Here is a 12,630-nt window from a genome sequence, read left to right as displayed (position 1 = left end):
CTTCAAGTCATCACAGACATTTGTGTACCAATACAGAGTTCTCCTCCCTGTGCGGTTCTGATATTACCTCACTGTTCGTGGGGGCAGGGTCTGGACTCTAGAGTAGAGCTGTGCAAACACTGCTCGTTGTTTAGTAAATGGTGCCCTAAAGAAGCTGAACATTTAGGCAAAAATTGTGTGGAGATGCTAGGGTTGCAATCGGCTGGAACATGGGGCCAGATCGTCAGCTAGTGTAAACTGGCCTTGTTCATCTGAACTCAGGCTGATTTACACAAGCTGATGAACTGGTCCTTCAAGTCTAGCCACAACCCAAAGAACAAGAGCAAACAATATACTGTTGTGCGTTGTGCCAGATAACAAAGATGAAGAAATGAAAGAACCAGGGGAAAAGTTGCCAGCAGCAACAGCAATGACAATAGCAACCAGAGCTGAATAGAAAAAAAAAATAGGCTTGCCACCCTGACTTAGTGGAGGGATGCCAGCAGAGAATTTTGCCTGTAGTGTTGTGTGCTATGAGGCTCAGTCGTCACCACTGTTTCAAGCCACTATTTATTTTAAAACATGCTCCATTTCTATAAATTTGCCTAGTGAGGAATAGCAAAAGCCAAATTAAACTCTGTTTTAAGTAAGCGTTTCAAAGTTACATTTTCCCACTCAACCATTCTTTGCACAGTTCTACTTCACAGCAAATGCTTCTTAATTGTTTTGCATAATAAAACATCCACACTGGTATCACTTGGTATGCTGTAATCCTCATTTCTAGACTTCAGTGAAGCAATCTCCCCACAGCCTTCAATGTAAGAATTCAAACAGAAATAGCTCCAGTAATTAGTATACTGGTGGCTGTAAACTATTGCTTTGCAGGTAGATAGGCAGAAATCCTATCTTTTATTGCTGTATAAGGTATCAGAGTGGTAACTGTGTTAGTCTGTATCAGCAAAAACAATGAGGAGTCCTTGTGACATCTTAGAGACTAACAAATTTTCCTTCTTTGATATTCACTCCTTCTTGTCAACTGTTGAGACTAGGCCACTTCCACCTTAATTGAATTGGCCTCCTTAGCACAGACCCCTGACTTGGTAAGGCAACTCCCATCTTTTCATGTGCTGTAATATTTATACTGCTCACTTTATTTTTCACTCCATGCATCTGATGAAGCGGGTTTTAGCCCACGAAAGCTTATGCTCAAATAAATGTGTTAGTCTTTAAGGTGCCACAAGGACTCCACATTGTTTTTATATAAGGTATGACTCTCCAGCCTCTATACCAGTTTTAGGTCAATGTCGCTGTAGCGATATAATGGAATAGACTCAGGCCCATAGTCCCAAAGTACTATGTATATCAATTTCTCACAGTATATTGTATACCTATCTCTAGCCCTTTGGAAATACCACTTGCTTCAACTCAAAAAGTGAAATATAAAATATTCCCTCCTTTTATGAGAAATGTATCCAGAAATTAGTAGAAGTAGTAATAGTTTGGAGCCTTCACAGTGTGGATGGAACTGCTTCTCTGCCTGCCAGGCTAAACCAGGTGTTAGCCAATGGCGTCACATTGGTGGAAATGGGTGGAAATCACAGCCAAGATTTATAATATATTTGCAAGGGAACTGGTTAAACTGTCTCTAAGTGCATTTCAAAAGGGTTTTCTGTGCCACTGCTTTCTTTCGTTATCGTGCACATCTACGGCTGTGAGCTCCAGCCAAAGCATCTGACATAGTGTTTGTCTTTTCTAGACAGGTCGACCCAAAGGGAATACTTTGAAAGCGAAGCTAAGTTTCATTGTACCTGCTTGAACCAAACTGTCAAACCTACAACAGAGTGACTTCAAATGGCTATTTTACAAAGGTCTGAATCAAGACAAAGGTCTTTTCATTGTGCTGCTGAAAAGAATACACGGCTTTAAACAGGGCCTAAAAGCAGGCAGCGAAGTGTGGTTATAGGAACGGCCTACTGAAGATTACACGTTCACTTATAATTCCTGGTACTGCTGCCAAGAATCAATACATGATTGTGGGCCAAGATTTTTTACAATTATTTGAGGCTCTAGTTTAGGCAACACATTCCAATCCTTTTAGGGACTGTGGGAGCTCAGCTGCAGTCTTCAAGCCATACTGTTTTTGAGCTGATGGGGTGGGAGAGATGTGGGCAGACAGGAGGAAACATATAGAGAATCACAGTGCTCTATGACACCAGCTGTTGAGTCATTTCAGGTGTGGCATAAACATTGCCTGAGGGCACATGGCTCATCTCACCTTCCCTGATGGAGAAAATGTGATGCAATAGGCAGTCATGCAGGGATGACAGATGTAGAGAAAAGGGACTATATGATGGTTTAGGGATAAAGGAGTTAAGGAGGGATCCATGGACCCAGGAACTAGGTCAGACCAATTGGTCCAGCAGGTCTGTAGGTCAGCAGCAGATGCAATATAATCCAACAAAATAGTAGGTTAGAAGAGAGATGGTTATTCAGAATACTTCACCTTCTTCTGGCTTGGGGTTGCCACCCATTCTGATTTTCATGGCATACCCCTGTATGCCTCAATGACACCAAGAGGAGTCTGAAATATCTCTGGAGCCAATGTAACATGACACTGTGATGTTTGTGTCATAGCATTAGCGCACTGTGGTACAATGTCCCACAGAATGACTGTGTCCGGGAGGGCAAACTTTTAAAAGTGTCACCTTTGGCCTCATCCTTGGAGTTGGAAACAAGGTGCTACACTCAGTAGTACTGGCCAGCTGCTTTTTAACAAATCAACAAGGCAAAGGCACTATTAACCTGCCTTAAGCATCTAGTTAAACTGCAGTTACAGCTGCTTTGCTGGATTGATCCAAAGCAGAAGCCAGACTGTACTTCAGTGCTCATTTCAGGAATACAGAAAAACAGCTTTACCTGCTCCCTTCTGCATTGTTAATTTCACGCATTCAGAAATGAGTAAAGAGCTTTCCTTTAACAATACTAATGAAAGAGGGTAAGCCTAGGTTAGACCCTTTATTGCCATGCTGCAAACTGCAGAAAAAAATAGGTGCTTCAGATGCAAATGAGAGTAGCTTTTTAACTGCAGCATAATTAGGACACTAATGTTTTGGGTCAAAATGGAAAGTTTATGTCACCTGACAGCCCCCTACAGCAGTCCATGACAGATGCTGAAACATGTCACACCAACACTCTATGCTAGGAAGAACACTTTCCCAAGATCTAGGAAAAGGAATTTTTTTTTTTTAAAGACACGCTCCTGACTGATGGACCCAGCTTCCAGGAGGCTGCTTGTACTTTTCATGTCTATCTTTTTGCTCAGTTTTTACATTTCAATCTTCCTGCTTTAATCACTTCTTGCTTCTCCCCCATTGTTGGGTGCCCTACCTGCAGGAAGCAGCATTGAATTAGCACTAGCCCCACCTCTTGCAGATGCTACAGTTTCCATATTTGGACCCATCACCAACTGTTTTTGGAACGAATGAGTGGGACTTGCCTTTGGCAGGGATGTTTGGCTGGGAAATGGAGGAAAGCATTATGTCAAAGCTGCTCTGGCAAAATCCAGTGTAAGCTGCATGAAAACAAAAAACTTCTCAAAGCCTGGCTGTTCATATCTGGGATCAAGGATACTTAAGTTCTAAGCACATCGCTTCACAAGCTGTTGCAAAATGTGGCGTACACCTAAGAGTGTAACTATCCATTCATAATGTATTTACTCAGAGAATAACAGCTTGCCTAAATAAAAAAAAAATAACCTCCTATGCTGATATGCTCCTGGTTCCACAAGAAGGTCAACATTTTCAAGTGTGGTGTGATTTTAAATGCCCAGTTTTAGGCACCATGGTGGCTATCTTCCAGCCCTGATAAGGACTGACATCAACTGGAGTTGGGGGTGCATAGCTCCTCTGACAATCATGTCTCTTGAAAGAACCTCAAGTTGGACATCCCCAAAATCACTGGCCCCTCCTGAAAATTATGGTCTCCATCAAGACAATTAGCACCTTGGTCATACAGTGCAGGGAGGAAACTAGTTTTTAGAAATGATCTGAATAAAATTCTAGCAACTGACACCGATATTATATATGAACTAATTCCATTACAAAATATACTAGCATGTAATACTTGTGCAAAGTAACAGGTGATTGTAGCAGTGGGGAACTGCTTTTAGTTCCTTTTGTATTGAAAGCAATGGAAAAGCTCAATCACACCATGCACCATACACTGCATGGCTATGTGATCTCCATGAGTGGCTGTTGCAGATGCACTAGATATGGGGGTTGTTGCTGGCTATGTTCCTCTTTTCAAACTTCTGTTTGAGCTCTGACACCAGTGCATTATGGGTGCTGCTGAGGCCCCTTTTCTTCCCCAGCTTGTTTATAACCTTGGGGCTTAGGGAGCCTGACACTGTGGTCACTCTCCACTCAGTGGTATTTATCTTGGGCGCTAAAACTGGGGGAGGGGGCAGGGCTGGGGCAGTAGGTGGCAGAGAGGGCACCTGGACGTTATTGTTGCTGTTCTCATTCTGCAGACTCTTTGTGTCATCCTCAATGGCAAACTTCTCGGCAGGATTGCTGGACCACTTGAATTTCAGCCACTCCATCCTGACCGTCCTGGGTTGGTGGATCTGTCTCTTTTTTATGATCCGTCTCACCGGCATGATTTTGTTGGATCTCTTATTGCGCCAAAACATGGCAGTAGAGATCATGATTGTGATCACCACCATTACGCCAATGACACCAGCTAGCACTCCTAAGGCTTTCATGGGGTTATCTTTAGTTTGCATCAAAAAGGCGGCCATTGGCCCTTTGTGAAGAGTCTGTAAAAGAGTACAAAGAGAACATGTGACTTACTCTATGGGACAGACAGAGATTCTATAATTTCATTTGTCCAAAATATGTAATTATGAGGGCTGACCAAGATAAGTTGTCTTTTTGTAAATAAATAAATAACCAATTTGATTATTTTATCTTTGAATTTGGGTCATTTAGATTTAATATCAAACTGGACAAAAAGAAATCCCTACAGTATTGTATTGTAATGGCCAAACACCGAAGCTTACATGATGTTACTGCAATGATTTGGATCAATCCTGTGTGATACTGGAGTATTTAAGAGAATTATCTCTGCAATATGCAGCTGAACTGTTATGCTGTATTTTAGGATTAATTTAAAAGAAAGAACAATACTGTTGAATCCCAATACGTGGAACACAATCTTTTGAGACGATCTGCACATGATACAGTTTATGGGACTGTTACTGAATATGGCATTAAAGATATTTTGAGGCAACTGTGTTTTTTTGATTGCAAGGTACACAATAAGTCTCTAGCAGATCTGTGTTGCATTCTGTTTTCTAGTACTCTTTTACAGACATAACAAAACTGTTTGAGGTAACAGACCTGAGTTGACCAAGATTTTTGTTTTAAAAAAACTAAATAAGAGCTAATGTGCACTATATATGGCATATTAAGGACAAATGAATGAACAGTTCATTTTGCAGCTCAGCACACTGAGTGCTTTGGAGGTCCCCGTATAATTTTTCGGATTTTGCCCTGAGGATGAAGTCTGGATCTTTTCACACTTTTCCAATATGTGATGGTGGAGATCACCATTGTTACAGAAATGGTGGAAAGGACGCCACTCATGCAAATTCCAAATATTGTCCATGGATGCTTCTTGAGGCCTAAAATATAGGATTTTACCCTTGACTTGATCTGGAAATGTCAAAAATAAAGAGAACTTATCAACCTGTGCACCATTATATTCCAAAGAAACTGGCAATTTGTAAATTTGGGCATAGCACTCTGGAGACACATAATGCCTAATTTTAGGTAACAGTGTGTGATGTAAATCTTTATCCTACATACCAGCTAAAATAAAAATTGCCAACTGTGTGAACTAATCCTACATTTTGCCCATCCCTCACCAGCTCCACAGCCAGGAGAACTGTGGTAGATGATGAACACAAAAGATTCCTATTCACTGTTTTAGAGCAGTCGGATTATTTCCCACCCCTCCATTGTTCATGTTCTCCCCTAGCATTGGCACATGTTCATGGGAGGGCATCATGCAACTGGTGATTCATGTGATCTGAATGATCCCCAGCACCCCAACAACAGTTACATCTGCATGAGGGTGAGGGCTTACTGAGTGTCCTCACAGGTCTACCCAAGTAAGAGCACAGCTCCTTGGAATGAGAGTCTGAGTTGCTCATAAACATACAAATATCTACATCATATACAAACTCACGGAACAAAAACATACCAGGCTCTCCTTAATATCATTCTACACAAGCTAGAAAGCTTCACATTGGTGAATACACAAAATGAAATTTCCTTTAAAATGATCAGGAGTGGTGGATGTGTGGGGCAAAGTATCACATAGGGAAAAACACCAAGAAAATTAGCTCACACTTTAGTCTGTAAGAGGCCATATTAATCTGATATGGCATGCTCATGTTCTTTTAATTAAAGCCTTACCCAGCTACAGGGAAGGACAGGAAGAAAAAGCCTGGTACATCACAATAGTATATCTTCACCATACACGCTGTTCAAATATGGAACTTAAAAGACTAATAATAATACTTGTTTGCAGTGTAGTTGTAACTGTGTTGGTCCCAAGACATTAGAGAAATGAAGTGGGCGAGGTAATATCTTTTACTGGATCAACTTCAGTGACCTGAAGAAGAGCTCTGTGTAAGCTCAAAAGCTTGTCTCTTTCCCCACCACAAGTTGGTCCAATAAAAGATATCAACTCACCCACTTTGTCTCTCTGTTAATACTACTTACCATTTGAGACTTGTGAAGGTGACTCAAGCCTAAACTGTCATTGGCAGACGTATAGGCTATGCCACTATTTCTAAAACACTTGGGCAGTACAAGAATCATCAGCACAACAGGTAGTAGGCAAAGGCAGATAACTAAAGAATAGAAATGGTTCTTAACAGCTTATTTATTCTTTTCAAAGTAAACCTTGTTCCAGACTGGAGCTTTCCATTCTTCAAAATTGTTATAAACCTCTTAGAAACCTTGAAACTTTTGCCATGTTTCATTAGCCCTATAATTATTCACAGCTCCTCACTGGCTAGTTTTCTCATTGTAACTGTGAAAATCACAGCAGTAGACATCAAAGCATCTTCTCCCGTTAAAATTGGTGTTTTAACTCCTTTGATGTGCTGTGAAAGAATTGTTAAGGGCTAGCTTCCTTCCTACTTAAACTTGAGAAGACTGGGCTATTTAAACATGCAGAACAATTCACATTTGTGAAAATACTACAGAAGCTTTCGGGATTAGAATTATTTAAATTCTGTGTATGCATATATTTCATGTGTACAAGCTGAATTGAAGATCTCAAACATACAACACCATACTATTGCTTAATATTCATATCTGAAGAAATTACAGTAATATTTTTCATACTCCTTCCTATGTGCTGATCTACAAAGTATTAAAAAGCTGGCCAGTTTTCATTGGCCAATTCATTTCGTTTCCAGTATAACAACTTGAGGATGTTTCATGTTTAATAATCATATCTGAGCTGGATAGGTCTGAGGCCAAAATGTTTAAACTCCAGGGCCTAAATACTTCCTGACTTTCCCCTTGGGGTTATGTAGCTCCATTCCACTCCCAAGGTTGGTTTGTATGTTAATCACACAAACTGGGCCAGAGTGCTTATGCAAATCAGGCACCCGCAACTGATTATATAAGTGGTTAAAACCCCAACTATTATAGTCATGCCATTTTGATTGGCTGAGAATTCCATGCCAGTATATTTTTACATGTTGTTTCTTACGTCTCCTGTAAATGTCCTGACATTAGCAAAATGTATATGTACCATATGAGAGTGGCAAAATGCATAATATTTTCAATATGAAATTAGAAAAATCCATCTTCTCGTATGTACTTTAAACCATACAAATGATGAAGAATATAACAAATACTTAGGAAAGAAAATATTTTCAATATAAGCTGAATCTGATTAAACCAGTGATGTTTTAGTTTTGGCATAAAGCAAGCTATTATAAATATAAATGCTCTGAACAGGTCCCAAATTCAGTGAGATGGAAGACAGTTCTAGGGAGTTAAATTCTGAATCTTCTAACATGAACTGTTGTGTATCTGAATTTAATAATGATTTGAAATTGTCAAATAGGATCAAATGGAATTATTTAATCAAAGATTAATACTGCACTATACAGAATACAGAAAGAAGACATAACCCTGTAGGTGGTGAAGAGAGGGTAGTTTGGTCCCTTTCACTGTACCTAGTGGAATACTGACAGGGTTCATTCTTAGTCTAACTCCTCAAACCTCTGTTCTTTTATAGGGTGTGAGACAAAGAAACTCCTTTTTGGAGGGAAAATACTTTCTCATTATTAATTTTTACTACGTGTTCTGTTTTCCTAGTTACTGATGGAATTTCCTTTATAATCCTCAGTTTATCTGACTGATGAGTAAAAAAGGAATCTCTAACACAGTCATTATTACTAACTGCTGTGAAATCAACAGTTCCCCATGGTAAAACGGATGAACTATTGGAGTGCATCAGGGATCAACAGTGAGCCCTTTCTTGTTTAGCCTCATGCTGGGTACCTGCACAAGGTGCATAGCTTAGTGCATGCTGTTTACAGATGATAGATAGTCTAGAAGAGGATTCTTGATAAATAGAGATATGTGTTGGACAGACACAGGCTCAAACTAAGCAGAGGAAGAACAGAATATATGGTATGCTATTTTAATATTGTGAACACTGAAGAATTATCCATGAAACTAGCTGGGCGGACAATATAAAAAATACAAAGTTTACAAGTATCCAGAAGTATGAGTTCCAGGATCTGGGGAAACAGAGGACCAAATTAGAGCTAGGATAATAAATGCCTGGCTCAAATGGAAACAGATAAGTGGTGTAGTATGGGACAGTAGGATACAGGTGAGATTAAAAGAGAAAGTCTTTAAAATGATGGTTCGTACATTTTTAATGCATAGCACTGAATGTTGGACAACAAAGAAGAAACAAGAGCAAATGATCTATTCCACAGAAATGCAAATATTGAGATGGATGCATGGTGTAAGCAAGAAAGATCATGTAAGGAATGTGTATATTTGAGACATGCTCAAAGTAACATCCAGAAAGAAAAAAATGAGGAATGTGTCATCTCAGATGGCTTGGTCAAGTCTAGTGGAGTCCTGACAACTATGTGGGTAAAAGATCAAGGAAAAAGACAGAGACCGACCCAAGAAGAAGTGGTGGGATGTCATAAACAAAGATATGTTAGCATGAGGAATGACAGAAGATATGGCATTGAACGAGCACTTCGGAGGCAGTGGTCTCATAGAGCGGACCCCATTTGATGGGATTAACGCAAGAAAGAAGAATAAATAGCAACCTCTTCAGTGATCTTCCAGAAAACACCATCCTGGCCACTAAGGATGTAGAAGCCCTCTATACAACATTCCACACAAAGATGGACTACAAGCTGTCAGGAACAGTATCCCCGATAATGTCACGGCAAACCTGGTGGCTGAACTTTGTCCTCACCCACAACTATTTCAGATTTGGGGACAATTTATACCTTCAAGTCAGCGGAACTGCTCTGGGTACCCGCATGGTCCCACAGTATGCCAACATTTTTATGGCTGACTTAGAACAATGCTTCCTCAGCTCTCGTCCTCTAACACTCCTACTCTACTTGCGCTACATTGATGACATCTTCATCATCTGGATCCATGGAAAAGAAGTCCTTGAGGAATTCCACCACGATTTCAACAATTCCCATCCCACCACCAACCTCAGCCTGGATCAGTCCACACAAGAGATCGACTTCCTGGACACGACAGTGTTAATAAATGATGGTCACATAAACATCACCCTATACCAAAAACCTACTGACTGCTATACTTACCTACATGCCTCCAGCTTTCATCCAGACCACACCACACGATCCATTGTCTACAGCCAAGCTCTAAGATACAACTGCATTTGCTCCAACCCCACAGACACAGACAAACACAAGATCTCTATCAAGCATTCTTACAACTACAATACCCTCTGCTGAAGTGAAGAAACAGATTGTCAGAGCCAGAAGAGTACCCAGAAATCACCTACTACAGGACAGGCCCAACAAAGAAAGTAACAGAACGCCACTAGCCGTCACCTTCCGCCCCCAACTAAAACCTTCCAGTGCAACATCAAGGATCTACAACCTATCCTGAAGGACGATCCCTCACTCTCACAGATCTTGGAAGACAGGCCAGTCCTCATTTACAGACAGCCCCCCTACCTGAAGCAAATACTCACCAGCAACCACACACCACACACCAAAAACACTAACCCAGGAACCTATCCTTGCAACAAAGCCCATTGCCAACTCTGTCCACATATCTATTTAGGGGACACCATCATAGGACCTAATCACATCAGCCACACTATCAGAGGCTCATTCACCTGCACATCTACCAATGTGATATATGCCATCATGTGCCAGCAATGCCCCTCTGCCAAACAGGCCAGTCTCTACGCAAAAGAATAAATGGACACAAATCAGACGTAAAGAATTATAACATTCAAAAACCAGTCGGAGAACACTTCAACCTCCCTGGTCACTCAATTGCAGACCTCAAAGTTGCAATACTCCAACAAAAAAAACTTCAAAACCAGACTCCAACGAGAAACTGCAAAATTGGAATTAATTTGCAAGCTGGACAGCATTAAATTAGGCTTGAATAACGACTGGGAGTGGATGGGTCATTACACAAAGTAAAACCTATTTCCCCATGCTAATTCCCCCTCTCCCCACTGTTACTCACACCTTCTTGTCAACTGTTGGAAATGGGCCATCCTGATTAACACTACAAAAGTTTTTTTTTTCCTCCAGCTGATAATAGACCACCTTAATTCTTGCATCCGACGAAGTGGGTATTCACCCACAAAAGCTCATGCTGCAAAACGTCTGTTAGTCTATAAGGTGCCACAGGATTCTTTGCCACCTTAATTGATTACTCTCAGTATAGTTAATATGGCAACACCCATTTTTTCATGTCCTCTGTGTATATATATATCTTCTGACTGTGTTTTCCATTGCATGCATCCAATGAAGTGGGTTTTAGCCCATGAAAGCTTATGCTCAAATAAATTTGTTAGTCTCTAAGGTGCCACAAGGACGCCTCATTCTTTCTTCAGTGTATGTAATTTTTCTCCCTTTGTTGTTCCTATAACTATGCAACCTTCAGTGTCATGCTACAGAATTGATTTTGACAAACACTCATAATTAATGGAACTCATTTCAAGTCATGTACTACTTAGCAAGGTTTATCTGACACTTAGTTCATCAAACTTTCATATACAGTTAAGTAAATCGGGGTAGAATTTTTTCATGTGTGGGGAATTAAATGCACACCGACACAGAGATGAGCCTGAGCAGCAAAATTTACATCTGTATCTGAACTTCCCTAAAATTTTGGGGAGTTCATATCTTGGGTTCTAGTTCAGACTCATCTCTATTTTAATGTTGGGAACATTGCATGTACCGTCTTGCTCATCATGATGAAAACTCGTCGGTGGATGAGGCATCACTGAGCTTCAATACAATTCCTTTGCCAGTTTCCCCAGGCAATAGGACACATTCAGGATGTGGTAACTAGTTTTGGATAAAGGTGCCTAGGGTGTGTTATAAAGCACAGAGAAATAAAAGATAATGTGCTTTATGACAAATGAGTTGTTCAAGAGCAATCTCGCTGCATGCCATTTTATAATAACCACTCATCATTAAGCTATTTCCAAAGGACAATCTAAGTGGCCTTTCCCAAAGGTAAGGTCAATCCAGGTGAGAGAAATTCTGTCACATCACTGGGCATTCATTGATTGCTAGCCTCACCTTACATTTGTGGAAACTGATTTTAAGAACTTCTTTACGTATACTAATGCTATAAATATCTAGCTATTGTGGCAGGCTCTCTCTTTCCCTGATCATCCTGGTGTTAAAAAAAACAACAACCCTTTCTTAATTCCTATATAAAAATGTTTCCATTTTAAATTTCTACCTTATTACACCTTGTCTCGTCTCTCATGCCTAATGTATAGGCTTATCTCCTGTACTTTTTCATATTATCCATTATATATTTGTTCTGTCATCATCATCTATATTTCAGAAGTCTAAATAAATGCCCAAGCTGCTGAATGCCCAAATATATCACTGATTTTAGGAGCCTAAATATGGACTTATGCCCAGTCCTGCAAATAGCTGTGTCCAAATAGCCCCATAAATTTGCAGAGTCCCAGTGAAGTTAATGGGGTTCTGTATGTATGCAGGGATCCATCCATGTGGAACACCCTACAGAACTGGAGCCTTAGGCGCCTTGCTTTAGTCACTCACATTTGAAAATATTGGCCCTAGAGAATAAATTTTAAGCAGACATAATGGAAAAAAAATAAAGGAAAAAAGTTGCTTCTTCAGCATATGTTTCTTAGTCTGTCGAGCAAGGATAAAGAAAAGCACTGGGCACCAATCAATACCAATTTCCATAAAACCAGACTCGGTTAAATTAAACAGCTTCTGGGTTTTTTTATTGCTGTATTATTCAAAGAGCAAAAGGTCTTTTTGATGTGCTCTACTGACGCACTTAGCCTCAAGGCATCTATCACGAAGGGCACAGC

The 12,630-nt window shown here is 40.3% G+C and overlaps 1 protein-coding gene across 1 annotated transcript in view; it reads right to left on the bottom strand.

The window, feature by feature from the left end:
• Positions 1-4,243: 4,243 nt before the first annotated feature.
• CDHR1 (cadherin related family member 1) overlaps positions 4,244-12,630 on the bottom strand; it is a 59,874-nt gene continuing 51,487 nt past the window's right edge. The window contains exon 17 of the mRNA XM_045025425.1: positions 4,244-4,795. Coding sequence (XP_044881360.1) covers positions 4,244-4,795 — 552 coding nt within the window. The remainder of the gene's footprint in view (positions 4,796-12,630) is intronic.

This window comes from Mauremys mutica, chromosome 7, assembly GCF_020497125.1.
Source record: "Mauremys mutica isolate MM-2020 ecotype Southern chromosome 7, ASM2049712v1, whole genome shotgun sequence".
In the NCBI taxonomy this organism is placed as follows: Eukaryota; Metazoa; Chordata; order Testudines; family Geoemydidae; genus Mauremys; species Mauremys mutica.
Note: the sequence above shows the minus strand (reverse complement) of the source record. Positions and strands in the feature narration are given on the sequence as shown.